This window comes from Camellia sinensis, chromosome 10, assembly GCF_055761805.1.
Source record: "Camellia sinensis isolate YWXY chromosome 10, ASM5576180v1, whole genome shotgun sequence".
Taxonomy (NCBI): domain Eukaryota; kingdom Viridiplantae; phylum Streptophyta; class Magnoliopsida; order Ericales; family Theaceae; genus Camellia; species Camellia sinensis.
The window spans coordinates 116,167,957-116,189,996 of record NC_138970.1 but is presented as its reverse complement, the minus strand read 5'-3'; the positions used below and the strand labels follow the sequence as shown (position 1 = coordinate 116,189,996).

The window sequence follows — 22,040 nt, the reverse complement described above, 5'->3', positions numbered from 1 at the left end:
ACACCTACAATCTCTTCATCAATGAATTAAATAACAATATTATTAGGATAAAGAACAAAGAAAGAAGAGAAGAAAACCTAGGAAGCCACACAGCACAACACACCCAAAACTCTCCTTCTTGGCTACAACAATAATCTTGATGATTGAAAAACCCCTCTCTTTTCTTCATAAACCCACGGCTGCTAGGGCTGCTAGTGTTGTGGAAAACAATTATAACAAGAGTTAGGGTTTGTGTTTATTTTATTTTATACTAGTGGTGGGCACACTTAGGTCAAATAGATAGATAAATATACAAAATATATAGATAAGTTACATGCAATTCAAATGGTAAGAGTCTAACTTATTAATTTTGTGGTCTAGAGTTCAAGTCACACCTTCTTCTCTATTTTTTTTTTAATAATAAATCTTGCTTCTCAATCAATGACTTTCACTATAAATTTATTTTAGGTTTAAAATTAATTAAAAGATCCTCCAATAATATTTAATTTGCACTTAAAGATTCATAATAAAATATATGAGATTTGTAAAATTATTATTTAATTATTTACTTAATTTTTATATTCGGGTTCTCACAATAGTTGAACCAATTAGCCTCAAATCCAAGATTCCAAACCCTAATACAACAGCTAATCAGCAACCTAAAGTAGATCTAAGGTCAAAGCAAGTTGATCAAAACAATATTGAAGCTTGAGGGAAGCTTTCAAGCACGATTTTTCACATTTTTGGTTGTGTTCCTCGGTGTGATATTCAAACCCCAGGTACTGATCTTATTCTCTTTTAATTTCAAGTATTTGTGTCATGTTTTTCATGTTTGATTGTGGTTAGTTACTTCTCATGTTAGTTTACATGTTAGCATAACATCATGTAATTTCATGTTAGTTAGATTTAGTTGGCTCAACGCATGTTTGTTATTATATTTTAGAATGATAAAACAACTATAAATCATGCATATCAGCCTAGTAAATTCATACATATCAATTTAGGTTTTGTTTAACATTTTATATGTTAAGTGTTGGTTTTGATGAACATATTACCTAACCAGGTTATAGGATCATATTGTGTGCATCAATTGTCATGTTTGGGATAATTGTATACTATGTCATGTTTTTATTTGTCGTGGTGCTGAGGAGTACTAGGCGAGTCCTTCTCTTTTTATAGTATGTTGCTTGTTTGATGCATTGTTTTTCAACAATACAATTTATATGTTTTATGTGGTTTAATAATTTGTTTTGGATGTTTTATGATACTACTTATATTTATGATCATGTGTGTTTAAGCCATACTTTTGAGTAAGAAAATTAGTTTGTTTTTGTGAAAATCATTGATTTGTGTGGTTATATTCATGTGTCCAACTTAGACGATATCTTGTTTATTCAATTACCTAGTTGATAGTTTAGTAAATATTTTAGGGTTAATAATTGAGTTCATGAGAGTCAATTGAATCATAAAATCTCATAAAGTAATGGATTAGTATAGGCAAGTCAATTGATTGGGCGGAAAGGGTGCTCATTTAATGACCTTTCCCTTTCGTACCTAAACTCACGGACCAAGATTTTTGATTATGATAGGTTAGTGCCTATATGGTTTTTAGAGTCAAATACGTTTCTTAATTCCCTAGAAAAAGACTAAGTGTCAGCTCTTTTCTATGAATTGGTTTATTGTGTGGGATAAACGATTATGGGATAACCAATTCATTACCGTTATGCATCATATGATTCACACTCAATGTGGGATATAGATGGAAAAGTTTTGAGTTAGGCATGACATGTGGGTGCGTTGAAAGACATGGTATCCACAATAATTATAATTAAAGTAATATAAAATACTACAATGATAAAATAAGGTTTAAGTTGTTATAGAAATAAATTTTTAGACAGAAATCGTGAAATGAAAATATTTTTATTTATCAAAATTTAAAATAGAGACATCTAATAATTTAATATAATTATAAAATGTGGGTTCTCACACTACAGTTGAAAGGATATTTTCGTTATAAAGGTTTAGATTGGAAAAAAAAAAATAGTAGATGAAGGGGTTAAGTGTTTCAATTTTTAATAGAAAAATTTAGTGTAAATTTTTAAAAATAATTTCCAAGCAATGGTAAACTTTAGGGTTATTTACACGGAGACTCCCAACACTTGAGAAGTATACCTTTGACGCTCTAAACTGTCAAAGTATAAAAATGGATCCCCTAAATTATTGAGTAGTATCACTTTGACACTCTAAAAACTACAAAAGCATACAAATGGACCTCCTGGCGTGTTTCACTTTGACCCTTTCTATTACTACATTGTGAGTTAAACCAAGCGCTTCTAATATTTTTGAGATGAAAATTCCCTTTAACACTCTATATATTTACAATTCCATTATTATGGTTTTTTTTAATTTTTTTTAAGTATAAGTATTCATCCATTATTATTTTTTAAAATATTCTTATTATTTTTTAAATATCCTTTGTAAATATATTTTTGCAGAAAGAACATTTAAAAAAACAATAAAACAAAAAAGGGGAAAAAAATTGAGATGAAGTGTTGCTGGCCATGTAATATAGAGTGTTGTAGGGTATTTTCATCTAAAAAATGTCAAAATTTTGGTTTAACTCACGGTGCAATAACAGAATGGGTAAAAATGAAACACGATAATAGTTTAGGGAATCTAGTTGTACGCTTTTATAGTTTAGGGAGTTAAAATAATACTTCTCAATATTTTAGAGTGTCCATTTGTACGCTTTTTATAACTACTATTTCTCAATAGTTTGAGAGGTCTCTGTGTAAATAACCCTAAACTTTATAAACTTTAATAATTAAAATTTTAATTTTTTTCATAAATATATAATTATTTTGTGAAAATTCCGCTGAATTTTAATTTCTCAAATTTCAGTTAAGGATGGTAAAGTAATTCGTGACCATAGTTAACAGGATTAAAGTGTAATTTATCTAAAATAGTATGAACTGAATTTTTTTTGTGCTGCACAAACAGAATATTCACAATTTTTTCCCCCATGGAATTCACAATCTTTATTGGGAAAGAGCAAAGTAAGTAAAAACTCCAAGTAATTATTTTGTGTTCCGGAAATGTCACGGAAGAGCTTAAAGAATTACATAACTATATAAACAAATTAATAATGAAAAAAAAAAAAATGATACTATTGGATACATACATGGCCATGTGGTCCTCCTAACTATGTGATAATTTTATGTAAACTATGATTTCACATATTACTCTGCTTGATTTGATTTTTTAAAAATATTTTTTAAATGAGTTTTCATTTATTTTTAGTATTTTTTTAACATTTTAATCAATTCTTTATATTTTTTAGATGCATATAATTAGGATACATTTAAAATGTAAAATAAATTGGCTAAAATATTAAAAAAATCACTAAAAATATATGAAAATCTGAACGAAAATCTATATGTATTTTTGTTCTGATTTTCACTTGTTTTTAGTGATTTTGTTTTTCATATATTAGTTTTTTTTTTTTTTAATGTTTAGATGTATCTAATCTTAATGTATCTATAAAATAAAAAAATTGACTAACATATAAAAAAATTTCAATAAAAACAAATGAAATCGTTTAAAAATAATTTATGAGAATTGTAACCAAACACATTTTTTTTAACAAGATTAGGGTAGAAAATTGCTAGGAACTCACCTTTGCGGATCTTGAATTTACCCTGATGGTATGTTTGTTTGAACGGACTGGATAAAGGAGATTGTAATCCATTAGACTATTAGTCTTGGGATACATTATCCCCGGACTATTTAGTTGGACTGGATTTATATCCTATGTTTGTTTAGTCATGGGATTAGATGTTTAGATTGGACTATTTTTAGTGAATCAAATATTTGGTTGAACGGACTAGATAAGGATAAATGTTCAAAAGACTATTTTACCCTTGTAATTTATAATTTTTATTTAATATATAATTTTTTTAATTTATAATTTAACAACACTAAAAAAGTTTAATTTATAAGGCCATAATTTTTAATTTATTATTTTCAATTAAATTAAATTTATAATTTATATTTTTTATTTAATATATAATTTTAAATTAACAACACTAAAAAAAAAATTTTAATATATAAATTTAATTTTTTAACAACACTAAAAAAATTTAGTTTATAAGGACATAATTTTTAATTTATTATTTTTAATTAAATTAAATTTATAATTTATAATTTTTATTTATATTTAATATATAATTTTAAATTAACAATACTAAAAAAATAATTTTATTTAGTATATAAATTTAATTTTTTAACAACACTAAAAAAATTATAAGGCCATAATTTTAAATTTATTATTTTTAATTAAATTAAATTTATAATTTATATTTTTTTTAATATATAATTTTAAATTAACAACACTAAAAAAATAATTTATAAATGTTTAAAAGACTATTTTACACTTTTTCAATTATTTATTAAGTAATAGCATGATAGTAAAATACACATTTTACACATTAGTCCCATGGTATACCAATCCCATGAAAATAATCTCACCTTACCCCCTAGGATACAATAATTTCTCATATGAGGGACTAATAGTCCGGAGGAACTATTAATCCGAAGCAAAAAAATTGAACTAAACAATAGACTATTAGTTCAATTAGACTAATAGTCCAATCTAATGGAATAATTCCTCAAAACAAACACTCTGAGTGTGTTTGTATGGTGGATATTGAATTAATAAAATGTGAGATTTACACCTGAAATTAATTTGAGTTATTAATTATTTTTTTTGAATAAATTTTGAATTGATAAGGTTAGATTTGTAGTATTGTTGATCAGGGTCGGATAGGTTGCGGTAGGGTCGGGTCGGGTCAGGGTATGGCCAGGTGTGGTCGGGCTGGATTGGATCATGTAGGTACGTACAAGGACAAAAGCACTAGAACCACAAAAAAAAAAAAAAAAAAAAAAAAAAAACCCGATTCGGTTGTTGGGCCCGAGTCTAAAACAAGATCCAGAGGGATCGAGAAAAGCCCGAGAGACATGTTATATGATGTTTGGCTACACATAACAACCAATTTGAGACATGTTCAAAGCACACATAGCGAAGAAGACGCAGAGAAAAATGAGACCCAACATTGTTTCCGAGGTAAATCCTCTAAAGATCTGTTGTATTCTTCATAAATTTTCGCGCATATATATATATATGTGAGTGTGTATATAAGCAACAACACTACCACCAACAAATGGGGTTCACTATGTGAACTTCACACATCCAAATCTGATATTAGGGTTACTGATTTTGATGTGGGATATAGTTGAATAGATTTACGGTCTCGAGGGAATTTGAAACCCTAGCTTTTCACTTTTGATAAGTTGATTTCTTGGTTTCTTTGTCAGTACTTGGTTTTGTCATATATACAGAGGAATCCGGTTCATGATAACCTGATAATTACATTGAAATCTTTAATGGGTCGAGCGTGGTATGAATATGCATATAATGTTGAGTTTGTTTGTTTGAAGTGGTTGATTTGATTTTTCTTATTCACGGTAGGTGCAGGAAAATTTATTGGTAAATTACATTCGATCTCCTTGGCTGTTCAGAAAAAATCCCCGCAAATTTGGCATAATTACATTGGGTTTCCGTAATGTTTTATGTCATGTAACACATGACCCCATTTTAATCAGTAATTCATTATTCACATGGATAGAAAAATTTCCATCTCTTTTACATTAAAATATATATTTTATTTTCTTTATCATTGTGTTTTCTCTCTATTTGTATAATTTTTTGTTCCTTTAACTTTACTAAAAGGGATGTTGGTGTAATTATGCTAAAATTGTGGGGTTTGTTTTAGTTTCTTCAAATTTTAGAGGAGGTCAATGTAATTTATCCGAAATTTATTTAAGCAGTTAATGTTGCACATAGGTACGGTTTCTTACCAGCTAGCTTTGGGAGTGCCCTATATAGCGGAGATAAAGATGGGAGCTTCTGTTTCCACACAGGACGTTGTCTTAGTTCACACACTATTTGATTTGGATATCAACTTTCTAACAAAATTACATGGTTTGGAAATCAACTTCTAGACAACACCTTATAATTTGGCTGTATCTTTGGTTTGGAAGTTTATGGGATCCGAGAGAGAGAATATCTGTAATCAATCAATTATCATATATCAAAGTTAGTTACAAAATGGTCACAACTTCTCTAGATATAGGCTATCAATTAACTGTCCACTAACTAGTCACATGCTAGGCACATGATGTCCTAGGAACATTAGAATTTGATTTCCAAGCCATGTAGTTTTGTTTTGTTTGGAAATCAACTTCCGAATGAAAATTGTGTGAATTGAGAGAAAGTTGTGTGTGAAAATTGAAGCTTTCAATAAATTTATAATTGTGTTGATATATGATTGTAGAATTACTGTTAATGGTTTGGTCCAAACCTAAGAAGCATGGACACAGATACGGATGTGGACACGGACACGGGATACGGCGATTTCAAAAAAATAGGGGAACGGACATGGCGGGGACACGCTAATAAAATATGTTTTCATATATTTTTATTTGTTATCTACATTAATATTACATTCACAAACAATCAATATTAACAAAAATTAACTTTAATTCTATTTTTCTTAATAAAAAAAGCACTTTTAAATTAACACTTACAGTTATATCTTTTTTTATGGATAATCTATTAAGTATTTAAATCTAAGAAAAAAATAATTAACATTCAATATTCATCAAAAGCACTAAATAAAATGGGAAAAAAGACAACTTGGCAAGTGCCGAGTGTATCCCCGAAGTGCTCTTGGCATGTCTCTTGAAAATAAATTAATTAAATAATGGAACACGCCATGTGGTGTGTCCCATTCGTGTCCCCAAGTTGCCCATGTGTCCCCGAAGTGTCGACACGGATACGACACTCGTTTTGAAGTGTCGGTGCTTCATAGGTCCAAACAATAAAAAGAAAGGACAGGTGAATTATCATTTATAGCCTAGTAAAATTTTCTTTTTCAATACTCACTGCTTATAATGACCTCTGAATTGTAATCTCTCTCTCTTTCTCTCTCTCTCTCTCTCTCTCTCCCTCTCTCTCCATCTTAAAATGAAGAAAGGCATGCAAATTGAATAGGTAAAGTTTCTTTTTAACCGTATTCATTCCACTAATTATATCATCCTTGGTTATGGGTTGGACTTCCATGATCCGTATAGGCACGATTGCCTACTAGGTTGGGGCAATGGTGGGAAGGAATTCCGTTCCTTACTTCATCAGTGGTTATTGTTTGTGGGGCAATTTACTTGGTTTGTCTTTTAGTTGGATACGACTCCTTTGCTGAAGTGTGCTTCTGGCCCTCGGTAGTTATTTCGCGGTTTCAAGGTACATTATCTTAATTTTTATGCATTCTTATCAAAAGAGGAAAAACATTTAATTGCATTTATGTTTTTATCAACTTAAGGTTGTAGTCAATAGTCAATAAAATCTTCTTGTTGCTCTTTACAAATTGTATGCTTGAGGAATTTAGGACACTCTTCAATAAAGTAAAATAGTTTCATATCAACAATTTGGACGTGTTTCTAAAGATGTATGTCTTTAGCCCGGTTTTCTTTTCTTGGTTAAAATTTTTGTTGTTTCCTCCCTCCCATCTAATTTATAACACATTTGCTGATTTGTGTTTCATGAATTGTTTCCCCCGGTCACTCAAACATTTCCTTCTAAAATCTGAATTGTTTAAGTGCGCAAACTGTTGAATTCTATCCTTGTCACCATGCACAGATATCATCAATTTGTTTGTTTTCGAGTGTTATAGTTTTTTGATCTTTGTTGTTTTTCTTCGTTGTTGTTAATAAATGCATATGATACTTGCAATCAGATCGTTTTGGTATGTAGAAAGGGAATGTGATGTGATACATTACATTCCTTAAAATTTAGTATGGTAAAGGGTAAACTTGTATAGATTACCATCTTAGAATTCTTTTAACAATTAGGTATCAAATAAAATATAGTACAATGTGATGGAGTTAGAATTAGAATGGTTATTATCTAAGAAGCACAAACACTTCTAAAATGGTGGCATGTTGGTGGCGGACACCGACACTCGTCGACAAGGTTTTAAAAAGTGGCCGCAACCGTTACGTAATTGTGGTGGTTACCGCCACCCGTTACGGAGTGTGATTGAGATTCACAGGTGTGTCGGCCGTAGCGGCTGCCGTAGTGGTTGTAACGATGCCGTAAAAGCCTGTTACGCACTGTTACATAATGGTTCCAAACTCTTCTTTCGACAAAAAAAAAAAAAAAAAAAAAAAAATGAAAATGGGGAAAGAGGGATAGAGAGAGAAGAGGGAAGATAAAAGAGGGAAGATGGAGGAGCAAGAGATAGAGAGAGAGAAGAGGTAAGATGAAGAACATGTTATTGATTTGTTAAAGCTGTAAGACCTATGCTATTCTATTCAGCTGCTATCACTTAACTATTTTGTTTGTGTGTCTATCTATATATTGTTTGATAATAATAATAATAATAATAATAATAATAATAATAAGTGTGGTCATTATCTATTTGGCTTGATTAAAATATATATATATATATATTTACGCTCTTATTTATTCTCTTACTTTTGTCATTGTTTATCTTATATATAATAGTTAGTGATGATTTTTTGTATAATATAAAATCATTAATTATTAAAATAAAATATAAAAAACTCAGTTTATAGTGATTTAAAAATATGAAATATATTGGATCATACTTAAAAATTTACAAAAATTGATCAATATTTATTTTAAAACCCAATAAATATGATCATAGAAAAAAAATATGCGTATCGGTAAGTTTTTTTCAAATTGTGCTAAAAATAAAAAAATTCACGGTTCCAGTTACCGCAACCGTTACACTACAACCTTTACACCCCGCAACCGCACCACCGCCACCGGTACGGCGACCGCAACCGCTTTTCAGAACCTTGCTCGTTGAACACTTTCCCGACACATGTCCGACACTCATCCAAACCTGTAATATTTTAAAAAAAAAAAAAATTAGACTTTGACACTCTTTGGACACTTAGAGGACACACGTATCCATTGTTTAAACATGTGTCTATTAATTTAACACGCACAAAACTAATTAGAAGTTTAAACAAAATAACTTAAAATACAATAATAAAAGAAAAATAATATCAATATATAGAAATTAGTGTTATATTGTATTTATTTATTGTATTAAAATGATATATTCATATCATGACATAATAAATATATAAAATTATATGTTCTGTGCATGTTCCTCATGTGTCGTGTCTTGTAATTTTTGAGAATTGTCGTGTTGGCATGTCTGTGTCGTATTTGTGTCATGTCACGTGTCCGTGCTACTTAGGATATTATGTTTCTAGTGCCATAAGAGTTGTGTCTTTTATCCTATAAATAGGTGGTTAGGCCTCTTTATTATTTAGTTTATGATATTGTAGATTGAATAATTCTTATTTTCTTCAATTCAGATTCTTTGTTCCTATTTGTGTGACGATTGCATGAATTGGAATTCACTCGGTTCGTAGCTCAAACATGGTTGATAATTTGCAGTAGCACAACCCCTAATTTGCCTTATGTCTGTGTTTATCAAACACCTTGAATTTGATTCAAAACTTGTTGCGATTGCGATTCTAGTATGGGATCGACTTAGATTTAGTGCCTAAGATACTTTGCAGAGCTTAATAGATCTCTCGTTGACTTTGACTCCATCGCCAACTTTTGTGAATCGCCATAGCAATCAGTGTTTTAAAAGGTGCTTGCTTAGGTGTGAGGCACACCGAGGCACGCCTAAGGCACTTCAAACAACTTGAGGTGAGGGGTTGTAGGAAAGGTGCATCTAAAGTGCTTGAGGTGCGTGCCTTAGGCTTAGGCTTGAAGCGCACACCTCGTGTGCTTCATTTGAATTTTTGCTCTTGCCTTATTCTGTGTATAGCTATAGGAAATTACTACCCCTTTAATATACAATGCAAACACCAACTTTGAGCCGCAATTTTCATATAAAAAAGCCCTAGTCACTAAGCAAAAGCTCTGGAATTGCAATATGAATATATGATTTTGAGATTCCTTTAAATATAGTGAATTATGATAGTTTTGGGCTAATGATTGAAGCTATTGGGCAATTTAGTCCCGGTTTAAAATTAAAACTACTAAGTTACCATATGGTGCGAGTTTCTTATCTAAAAAAAAAAAAAATGATTCATTTCAATAAATTGATGAAGGTAGACAAATAGTATTGGGTGAAGGTTGATTGGTATTTTTGAAGATTTTTTATAATGTTAAATGTTATCTCTATGATTTTTGAAATTCTAGAAATATTTGCTTATGTTGAAAACTGTACTAATATTGAAATTTTACTTATCTTCTACAACTTATACATTGCTTTTGTGAAGCGGGCACCTCACCTTACGCCTTATGCCTCACGCTTAGGCTCCAGGAGACCTTAGTGCCTCGATAGTCCGAGAGCTTTTAGAACACTGATTGCGATCACCTAGATTTAGTTTTGAGATTTTGATTTTGTAAATCTGATTCATGACCTGAGAATACCTGTTTTGCAAGCATCGCTACTCTAGATCGACCTCAATCTAACATCATAGTTGAGTTGCGATCTCAATTCAATTGTTTCTTTGCCAAGATCCGAACTTGAATTGAACTCTAGGTTGAAGATTCGAACTTGATCCGACACCAAGTTGAAGATCTGAGACGCTCTGTTGAGATTTGAATTCAAATTAATCCTTTGGTTGAGATCCGAAACTGATGTGAAGCCCTAGATTTGATATCGCTAACTGAAGTCCTCTCTATGATTCAACAGTATGACTCGACCCGAAACCCAGATTTGGATCTTGGACATCAATCTGACTTCACAATGGGTGTGGAGATTTGATTTCGCATGCTTCCACTTGATCGGGGAGTGTTGCTTCAATCTCGACTTTAGTTTTGAGATCAACTTTTGATCGAACTGTTGCAACTGCGATCTAGCACTTTTTTAGTTCGATCTTGATTGAACCTCGGTTTTAAGTTTTTGTGACCCAATCTACTATGATTGGAATCTTCGATCTTGATTTGCTTTGTTTTCTTCTTGAGTTCAACTCTTTGTAGTTCACGTCTGTGGTTGATTTCGATTGTTGATTCTCTCATTTTGATTCAACTTTTTGGCTCTCGATTTGAGTCTTGGTGCAATGATTTGTGATTTCGATTGGAGTGGATCTTTGACTGGATTGTATCTCATGTTTGTTGGCTGGTTGATTTGGAACAAAGTGGCCTTTGATTCTTGTGTTCTGATTTTGTCTGAGGTTCGACTTGTTTGTCTTGGATGTGATTGACAATTGACTGTACTGGGTAGTGTTATCATTAATCAAGAGCTGATTTCATTGTGAGAATTGTTTCCTTTGCTTGGCCACTATTGTGTGTTTGTTGCAAACAAAAGTTTTCCCTTTTGGTTGATTTCAGCTTTGATTTGATGGCTCAATAGGGGTTAAAAGTGGATGATGTAGAGCATCTGCTACGAATTTGGAAGACAAAATTCCAGATGAATCCTTATTTGAAAGGAACAATGGTAAACCAAAATCAACGGAATGAGATTGAAGAGTTGAGTTCTCAAGTGGCTACCTTGGTTGGAAGAGTAAAATGCTTGCAACTTCTTTCCAAAGGTAGTAATGGTTCCAAGGATCATCAACTTGATGATTACTTTGGTGCTCCCCATAGGCGTAAAGCATACTCACATGGGTTTGATTCTAAGTGGAATGACAATGTCAAGGACTCTGTGTTTCCCTGAATTCCATGGAAACTGGTTGGTTTGGCATAAACTAAATAATACAAAAAGTCAAAAAGTCACTATCCTATTTAAGTCACATCATCTTATTTAAATCACATCACCTCTCTGACACATCACATCAAACCCAACCCATATAAGCTAATAAGTCAGAAAGTGTACTTTTTTAGAACGTCTCAAACCAACCATTCAGACGTGTTTGACGAATGGTTGAAACCCATAGAGTCATTTGAAATGTTATGCTATGCTAGAAGAAAGGAAGGTGAAATTGGTGTCTCGAAGCCTCAAGGGTAGTGCCTTTGATTGGTGGAAACACTTACTAGTTGGTAGGTAACGAAAAGGCAAAGGAAAGATTAGAGTAGGGGAAGATGAGAAAGAAGCTTTGTGACCTTTCACTCACATAGAATCCTTCTTGGGAGACGATCAACAAAGGAATAGTGCTTCCAAATTCGGGCATCGATACCAAGGCATCTTTGACTTTGGCCAACTCAACTATCCTATAACCATGTCCAAGATGGTCCTTGGACTAGTGTTGAAAGAGCAAGCCTTTTGATGGTGGAAGTCATAGGTTACTCTTTCATAAGGAGGTGGCTGTACCAAGCTATGATGTTGAAGCGTTCATCTTCAGTGAAGAAGATATGGAAGAAGATTTTGATCAAGAGCAAGGTTGGGATCAAGATGTTCCTGTCTTTGACAAGGAACAATGATATGATGAAGATGCTTCCATCTTTGATGAACCAATGAGTGGGGCGTTGGATTAGGATTAAGTTAATGTTCATGAATATGAAGAGAAAGTTGATGTTGTGAATACGGAGTTCCAATCTTTGGCCACTATGATGATGAAGATGATCTTGTAGGTGTCCTTTGAAGATGAAGAAAGCTTTTTAGATGAAGCAATTTTTGCTCTGCACATTGCTTCCCTTGAAGGAAGTAGTGGCAATCCCACCTTCTATCCCTTTCCTAGATTCCAAGAAAATTATAGTGGAGAGTCATGAAGTTGAGGTATCATGGGTGTTGGGTGATCTTTGCTTTCGAGAAATGCCTCTTATGCTATCTTCAAAGCCATATATTGCTTGACCCGGCTTCGTGAAGGAAGGATGCATTTATTTTGGGAATATGCAAGAAGAGTTATTTTGATGACATCTTGCTTCCAGAACAACATGCTACATGGGTGGTCTATCCACAACAACATGGCTTCAGTTGACATGCAAAAGTGAGAACTCATTTTGATGAAGGGATATTTGCTAGGGTGATCTTGAATAAGGACTTGTAACTGTCTTGTTCGCTGTTGTATGTCCATTATGCTTTCATAAGTCATTGTTTTGAGTCTTTTTGTTGATGTCGGTCTTGAGTTATTTTGTTGCAGTCACAACTTGAGGATAAGTTGTTCTCTTTAGAGGGGGAGTCTAGTGTAGTTATAATTAGTATGGTTGTTATATTTCTAGTGCCACAAGTGTGTGCTGTGTCTTTTATTTTATCCTATAAATTGGTAGTTAGGTCCGTCTAGTATTTAGTTTATGATATTTTAGATATTGAATATTTCAGAGCTTGAGAGCTCTTGTATTTCTAATTGAGATTTTTCTCTCTCTAATGAAATCCATTTCTTGATTTGGCTCTATCACAATTTACATATAATATATATATATATATATATTCAAATTGATAATGTAAAAACACATTTGTAAGAGTATTATGGCCCTTCCAAAACTCCAATCTTCCTAGATTTTAGTACATTATATTTGATTTTTTGGTAAATTACAATTTGCCCCTTTTATGTTTAGCCATTTTCCCACTTTGGCCCTTTCATTTCCCCCCCCCCCCTTCTCATTTTAGCCTTTCATGTTTCAAGTTTTTCCCTATTTACTTAAAAAGCTAACTTATGTCCAAATTAGACAGAAAATGACACATTGACAAGTATGTGGTATAAAAATATTTTATTATATATAATTTACATTTGACATTAACCCCGAACCCTAATATAATAATATATTTTTTATATCATGTGGTAGCTGATGTGGCATTTTTTTTAATCAAATTTTGAAAAGAAGTTAGCTTTAAGAGTAAATTGAGAAAAAATTGAAACATGAAGAGTAAATTGGGAAAAAATTGAAACATGACGGGCCAAAGTGAGGGGGGAAAAAACTTAAAAAGGCCGAAGTGAGAAAATGGTCAAACATAAAGGGGGCAAATAGTAATTTACCCTTGATTTTTTTTCCCTCGAAAGGAAACCTTCAAGGAAATAAATCGGAAACTTTTTTTAGATCATTTTGTGTAGCTAAATTCATCGTTTTAGAGCTGAAGTATACCATATTTCAAAATGTTCTTATGAAAACATAAATCACTAGGGTATTATTGTTTTCTCTAGTAGTGTTGATCAATGCTTTAATGAAGTAATAGTTACTTGCAGGAAAAAAATAAATTGTCAGAAGGTATAGAAAAAGTTGGCTTGTGTTGATTTACTAATATTTGTCTGACATATCTTTAATGTATCACATTTGAGATTTAGGAAATTGTTAGTTGCCAAAATTTGTATTTTGTGCTATGTTTTGGGTCAATTGGTTGGAAAGGAATGCTAGGTTTTCTAAGAAAGTGTGAAGGTCTTGGTGGATTATGGGATAAGATGTGTTGTTTGTCTAACTTTTGGGCTTTGTTCTCTCCTCCTTTCAAAGGGATTCTTTTGTTTTTAGTTTCTAGTGATTGGAGTGCTGGTTGTGATTTGGTAAATCTTTCTCATTTTGTTTGGACTTCTTGTCCTTCTTAATCCATACACACCTCTTTCCCTTTATAAAATAAAAAAAGTTTTATTGCTTTAAAATATATATATATATATATATTCTCCCCTCTTGTAGTTACCTCAAAATGTATGTTACATGGACCTATCAACAAGTGTAGGTGTGTGTCTAGGCGTCGAACCACTCCAAGCCCTAGATCTTAGGTATGGGGTTTTTTTTATATATCCCATACCCTTGGTCTTGTATCTGGTGGACATGGTTATTGTCACGATCCTAACCCGCCCCTATATGTTAGAGCGGTGACCGGCTAGTAATCATAGATTACTTACAGCCTAACGTGACAAAATACAAAATATTTAATATAATGGGGCCTAAAGCGGATGTAGACAAACAGTAATATAGTCCATTGATCAGTGCATAAATGATATAGACAAAACACACAACCATTTCATTGAACCAAAACTTAGATAATATACAATAAATACAAAGACAAACATTAATACATTAAGTACCAAAAACGTGACTTTACATAAGCTTGACAAAAGCAAATACAAAAGCCTCAACTCGGAGGCGCGACAACATAGGCTTCTCAAAAAGGAAGACTTCCAAGCTAACTCTATGGCTATTCTCCATGTTGCTCACCTACATACATATAGGGGAAGGGGTGAGCTAAAGCCCAATGAGTAATACTAGTATAAAGTGTTAGCATATTATATTAGCCGAAAGTGTTTGGCATATTATATTAGCCGAAAGTGAGTAGGGTCTGTAATCATTTTATTCCCTCAGGGATCATCTTGTAATTGTTTTTTGTAAACCCTAATCTTCATTTATAAATAAGGGGTGATCTTCTATCATACCCTAAGCTGGTTACCCAAGCTTCATGGTATCAGAGCTACACCTATAGGGTTAGGGTTCAAAAACGTACCTAGTTGGATCATCTACTGGGTCGATCTTCAGTCACTGTTGTCACGCTGCTTCGTCTTCATCAACCGGTTGGACCATCTGCTTCGTCTTCGTTCTTCGTTCGTCACGCTGCAATACTCTGCTCGTCGATCTCCTCAGCTCCTCAGCTCGTCGTCGTCTTCCTCAGCTCCTCAGCCCCTCTGCTCGTCACTCGTCCAGCTCCTCCAGACGTTCGTCACTCGTCTTCCTCACCCCTCATCGTCGTCGTCACTCATCCTCACTGTGGTATGATCTCAGACCTAGTGTATATATAAATAGATATATATATTAATATATATATAAAACTAGCCTGATATATATATATATTTATATTTATATATAAATCCATGTATATATACTGATATCAATTTATATATAAAAAAAAACAAACAAAAAAACAAACAAAAAAAAAAAACAAAAAAAAAAAAAACCGAAAAAAAAAAAAAAAAAAAAATGGTTTCTTAAATTTTGTTATATCTTTATAGTGGTCATTGTGCCTGTTATATCATTACCACCTTCCAGGTTTGTGATTGCTACTAGTTTTGTTGCGGGTTCGGTAGTATTGTCTCCATGACAGATTCCACCAGTGCGTCCCCTTCTTCTCAAACACCAAAGAGTGAAAGTCCCATTCTACCTACTACCATGACTGAGAACCCCAACCCTAGTCTGAAAATCACCACCTCTCTACTTAATGGTCAAAACTACCTAGCATGGTCTCAAAGCTTGACTATGTTTTTGAAGAGCAGAGGGAAGATGGGATATGTTGATGGCAGGATACAGGCACCTAGTACCACTGACTCAGGTTATGACCAATGGGAGATTACCAACTCTTTAATTATGAGTTGGCTTATCCATTCGATGGTTCCAGAACTTGGTGAGGGCTACTTATCTATGGAGACTGCCCAGGACGTTTGGGAGGCTGTGGCTGCTACCTATTCCCGCAAAGGGAATTTTTCACAGGCATTTGAGTTGCGCCGCTCTATTGAGAGCTCACTTCAGGGGGAGCAGACTGTTCTTCAGTACTTCACTTTCCTCACCAACGGCTGGAAACGCCTTGATCACCTGGAAGACTATAAGCCCGTTTGCCTTACTGATTCTGTCGGGTACAAGAAGTTCATCTCACGGGAACGGGTCTTTAAATTTTTGGCCGGCCTAAATGTAGAGTATGATCCAATTAGGGGTCGAGTTCTGAGTATGGATACTCTTCCTTCACTTCAGGAGGCCTTTTCTTATGTACAAAATGAGGAGAGTCGCCGGTCTGCTATGATGTCCCCTGTCTCTACTGACCGTTCCGCATTACTGTCTACTCCTCGAGATGGCCTCAGCCTGCCTCATCCGTCTGCTGCTAAGGAGTCTGTATTCTGTGATTATTGCAAGAAGCCGCGGCATACTCGTGAGACGTGTTGGAAGCTTCATGGGACTCCATCTGGGGGTCGCGGTGATCGGTCTGGTTCTCGAGGAGGTCGGTCAGGTCAATCTAGGGGCCGTAGTTCCTATTCCCGGGCTCATCAGTCTAGTGCCGTTGATACCCTTGATTCTAATTCTACTTCTGATACTGAGCTGGAGGATGCTTTGCGCCAATTGTTGGACCGCCGATCTTCTACTGCTCTCAGTACCGCTTCCTCGTCCTTTGCCCGCTCAGGTAACTTAGCATCTTCTCCTTGTGCTTTCCTGTGTCATCCATCTTTGCCGTGGATTATTGATTCTGGTGCCTCAGATCATATGTCTGGCTCCTCTGATCTTTTCTCTGTCTATAAGCCCTCTTCAGGTCAGGACAAAGTTAGGATTGCCGATGGAACTGTTTCTTCCATTTCTGGAAAAGGTTTAGTCCAAGTCACTCCTACCATACATCTATCTTCTGTTCTCCATGTTCCCAAGTTTTCTGTCAATCTGTTATCCTTAAGTCGTCTTACCCAGGATTTGAATTGTCGTGTGACGTTTTTTCCTGATCATTGTCTTTTTCAGGACCTTGTCACGGGGAGGACGATTGGCAGTGGTAGTGCATAAAATGGTCTCTACTTCCTAGATCAACCGGACAAACTTGCTTATTCTACCACTACGTCTTCTACTACCTCCGCTGATGTATGGCTATGGCATCGGCGTCTTGGGCATCCCTCATTTCATTTACTTAAGCATTTATTTCCTTCTAGTTTCGCAAATCATCATGTGTCTGACTTTCTTTGTGAGTCTTGTCAACTTGGAAAACAACATAGAGCTTCTTTTGCTCCCAGTTTGAATAAAAGCTTAGTTCCTTTTTCATTAATACATTCTGATGTTTGGGGTCCCTCTCGTGTTCTGTCTGTGAACGGTCATCGCTGGTTTGTTACATTTATTGATGTTTTTTCTCGTGCTACTTGGGTGTATCTCATGAAAGATAAGAGTGAGGTTTTCTCTGTGTTTCGCACTTTTCATAAGATGATTTGTACTCAGTTTGGGGCCACTATCAAAACATTTCGTTCTGATAATGGCGGGGAATACATCGCTTCTGGGTTAGGACAATATTTCTCTACTCATGGCATTATCCATCAGACCTCTTGCACCAATACCCCCCAACAAAATGGGGTAGCCGAACGCAAGAATCGGCATCTTCTTGACATGGCTCGGTGCATGTGTTTTTTTATGCATGTGCCTCGACTCTATTGGGGCGACGCTGTTCTCACCGCTGCCCATCTTATTAATCGTCTCCCTACCCAGGTCTTGGACAAACAGGCTCCGCTTCACGTCCTCCTCGGTTCTCAGTCCTTGTTTTCTATTCCTCCCAAAATATTTGGTTGTGTCTGTTTTGTCCATAATCACTCTCCCTCTCGTGGTAAGTTGGACCCTCGCTCCCTCAAGTGTGTTTTCCTTGGTTACTCTCCTACTCAAAAGGGGTATAAATGTTACCACCCTTCTTCTCGTAAGTGGTTTGTGTCCATGGATGTCACTTTCTTTGAATCTCAGTCCTATTTCTTGTCATCTCCGGTGTCACCGTCCTCATTTCCGGGGGAGCCTTGGTGTGAAGTGAGCCCTGTGCCTCATATGGAAGAACCAGTTGCTCTTGCACCACCCTCTACTACTGTGCTTCCTATGGTGGAACCAGTTGTTCGTGCACCTCCCTCTACTGAAACTATAGAACCCACTGTCACCAAGAATAAGGACGAGAATGTTTATGTCCGGGACATAGACAGAAAACAAGTTAACTGGATACACGGGACCGTTTCTGCTACTCCACTGCCATCTCCTGCTTCTGATGAGAGTCTAGGTAACTTTGAATCTCGTGAGACCATTGATCTTGATGTTCCTATTGCCAAGAGGAAGGGTGTGAGATCTTGTACTCAACATCCTATCTCACAATTTGTATCATACTCTCATTTGTCATCCTCATATAGAGCGTTTGTGTCCAATATTTCCTCTGTTAGCATTCCTAACCATTTTCAGGATGCTCTTGCTACCTCTGAGTGGAAACTAGCCATGATTGAGGAAATGAAAGCACTTAGGAAGAATGGCACTTGGGAATTGACTGAGTTACCTACGGGCAAACGACCTGTGGGATGTAAATGGGTATATACTGTGAAACACAAAGCAGATGGGTCTATTGAGCGTTACAAGGCAAGACTTGTGGCAAAAGGGTTTACTCAGACATATGGCATTGATTATCAGGAGACCTTCGCACCCGTGGCTAAAATGAATTCAGTCAGAGTACTTCTCTCTCTAGCAGCTAATCTAGATTGGCCGCTTTATCAGTTTGATGTCAAGAATGCTTTTCTCCATGGTGACCTCGAAGAAGAAGTATATATGGACATTCCTCCGGGTTTTGAGGATCATCAAACAGAAGGCAAAGTATGCAAACTTCGGAAGTCATTATATGGTCTCAAACAGTCTCCAAGGGCTTGGTTTGAGAGATTCACTCAGGCTATGTTGAAATTTGGCTTCAAACAAAGTCAGGCAGATCACACATTGTTTGTGAAACATTCCTCACGTGGTAAGACTACAGCACTTATTGTTTATGTAGATGACATAGTTCTTACAGGCAATGATAGTGGGGAAATACCTCTGTTGAAGAAATATTTAGCCAACGAGTTTGAAATCAAAGACTTGGGAAGCTTGAAGTATTTTCTGGGAATTGAAGTTGCTCGCTCTAAAGATGGGATATTTATCTCACAGAGAAAATATGTGCTTGACCTGTTGAAGGAAACTGGGATGCTTGGCTGCAAGGCATGTGCCACTCCACTGGAACCAAATCAGAAATTGGGGGATGCTGAAGGAGGAGAAGTTGTGGATAGGGGGAGCTATCAACGATTAGTGGGTAAGCTCATTTACCTATCTCACTCCCGTCCTGATATTGCTGTTGCTGTCAGTATAGTTAGTCAGTTTATGCATGCTTCTCATCAGATTCACTATGAGGCTGTCATGAGAATCTTGAGGTATTTGAAGTCTGCTCCTGGTAAGGGTCTGTATTTTTCAAAGTATGATCATCTTCGTGTAGAGGCCTATACAGATGCTGACTGGGCTGGGTCAGTAACTGATAGGAGATCAACTTCAGGGTATTGCACATTTGTTGGCGGTAACCTAGTTACTTGGAGGAGTAAGAAACAGAATGTGGTTGCCAGGTCAAGTGCAGAAGCTGAGTTTAGAGCTATGGCACAAGGTGTGTGTGAACTTTTATGGATCAAATTATTGTTAAGTGATCTAGGTATTGATCAGACGGACTCCATGCGGTTATACTGTGATAATAAGGCCGCCATCAACATCGCTCACAATCCCGTTCAACATGACAGGACAAAACATGTTGAGATTGATCGCCACTTCATTAAGGAGAAACTCACTAGTGGTACCATTTGTACTCCTTTTGTCCAGTCTGGTGAACAACTTGCTGACATTCTCACCAAGGGAATTGGGAATAAACCATTTCATGACATATTAGGCAAGCTGGGCATGAGAGATATCTTCGCACCAACTTGAGGGGGAGTGTTAGCATATTATATTAGCCGAAAGTGTTTGGCATATTATATTAGCCGAAAGTGAGTAGGGTCTGTAATCATTTTATTCCCTCAGGGATCATCTTGTAATTGTTTTTTGTAAACCCTAATCTTCATTTATAAATAAGGGGTGATCTTCTATCATACCCTAAGCTGGTTACCCAAGCTTCATAAAGAGGTTAGTGAATGATTTCCATCGCATAATTCGAAACATTTCAAACAATTTCATATCATATCACATATCAAAGATCATCGAATAGCTTATTTAAAACGTTCAGAATTAATTAGAATATGTGGTACATCCATTAGCACTAAGCAGAACAACCTTCTCAGTCCATAATATACGGAACGACCATTTAGGTCTAGAACAATCACAATAGATCGAAAACCGAACGGAGATCTCCAGAGGCCAAGCCATATAAACGTCCCCAAAGGCTAAGATTCGTTAGAGGATGCCACAATAGATAACCAAAATCGAAAAGCTCATTCATTCAATCCAAAATATCATTTCATAAAACACATCATATCATAATATTTAAGAAAATAACTTTTACGAACATATCTTTATAAAGACATTACTCACATATGGCTTGATTCCGAATATTTTCGTCAAAATTCCGACCTACACAGCACATAATTCCGATAAATCGAATATACATAATTAAATTAACTTCCATTTTTCTTTATTGATTCAGATTATTTAAAGTCGGTCTCTGTGTATCTTTTAATTTTCGATTACTCTTAATACACGCATAGGAATGTCTGGAAGGTCAAAAAAGTCGAAAGAAAAACAAATTATAAAACTCTATGTTCTGCACTTGCAGAAGCCCAAGCTGCACGTGCGGAAGGTTGTTGCATGCGGGCTGCACATGCAGTTATTTCAGTAGCTGTGGCTTTGTTTTGGGTCGACGGCCGCATGTGTGGGGCTCTCAGCCACACGTGCGGTTCTGGGCAAAGATGAGTAGTCCAAAAATTGAACATGTTTAAAGCTTCCAAACTCAATTTCGTTGCCAAAACTCTTGCAAAACTCATCCAATTTATGAAAATAATATGAAAACAAGATCAATCATCTATTAATTTGAATCAAAACTTCATTTAATTCAAGATTATATTCAAAATCATCAAGAACACAATGTTTTCAAAACTTTTTCTTTCTCTTCTTCAAAATACAAAATTGAATGACTCAATGTCTTTCAAAATTCATAATGCATGCAAACATACAACTCAAATATATTAAGGTTTCCAAACTCAAGCTCAATTTGAAGAAAAATTAAAATTATTTTCCATCTTTATTAATTTAGCTCATGATCTTCAATATACTCTTCAATTCATTCAAATTATAAAGTCTTGAACCTAGATTTCCTTTAATTCCAAGTAATAGATGGATTATTAACTTGAATTGAGCTAGAAATCCAGGCCTAGAGTCTTCAATTGATGAGTTTCTTTGATGATTTCCCTCAATTCTTCTTCTCTACACTTTCTCCCTTATTCTTCCGTAGGTTCTTTCTCTTCAAGTCTTAGTTGAGTTCTCCAGCAAATGAAATGAGCTCTCCCTTTCTATCTCGAAATTTCTAGAATATAAGCTCTCTCAACTCTTCTTTTATTTAATTAGATGAATGGGATTAATTATTTGGTAAGCTTGTATTAGTTTACTTAATCAA

At 34.9% G+C, this 22,040-nt stretch overlaps 1 protein-coding gene across 4 annotated transcripts in view; it reads left to right on the top strand.

The window, feature by feature from the left end:
- The window catches only part of RBL15 (RHOMBOID-like protein 15), a 99,892-nt gene that overhangs the window by 28,011 nt on the left and 49,841 nt on the right, over positions 1-22,040 (top strand). For 2 of the 4 annotated variants that reach the window (XM_082892076.1, XM_082892078.1), the window contains exon 2: positions 7,171-7,336. In XM_082892076.1, the coding sequence (XP_082748202.1) occupies positions 7,171-7,336 (166 nt within the window). Of the gene's footprint in view, positions 1-4,910; positions 5,102-7,170; positions 7,337-22,040 lie in introns of those variants that run through there. The other 2 variants (XM_082892075.1, XM_082892077.1) reach the window with 2 other exon arrangements.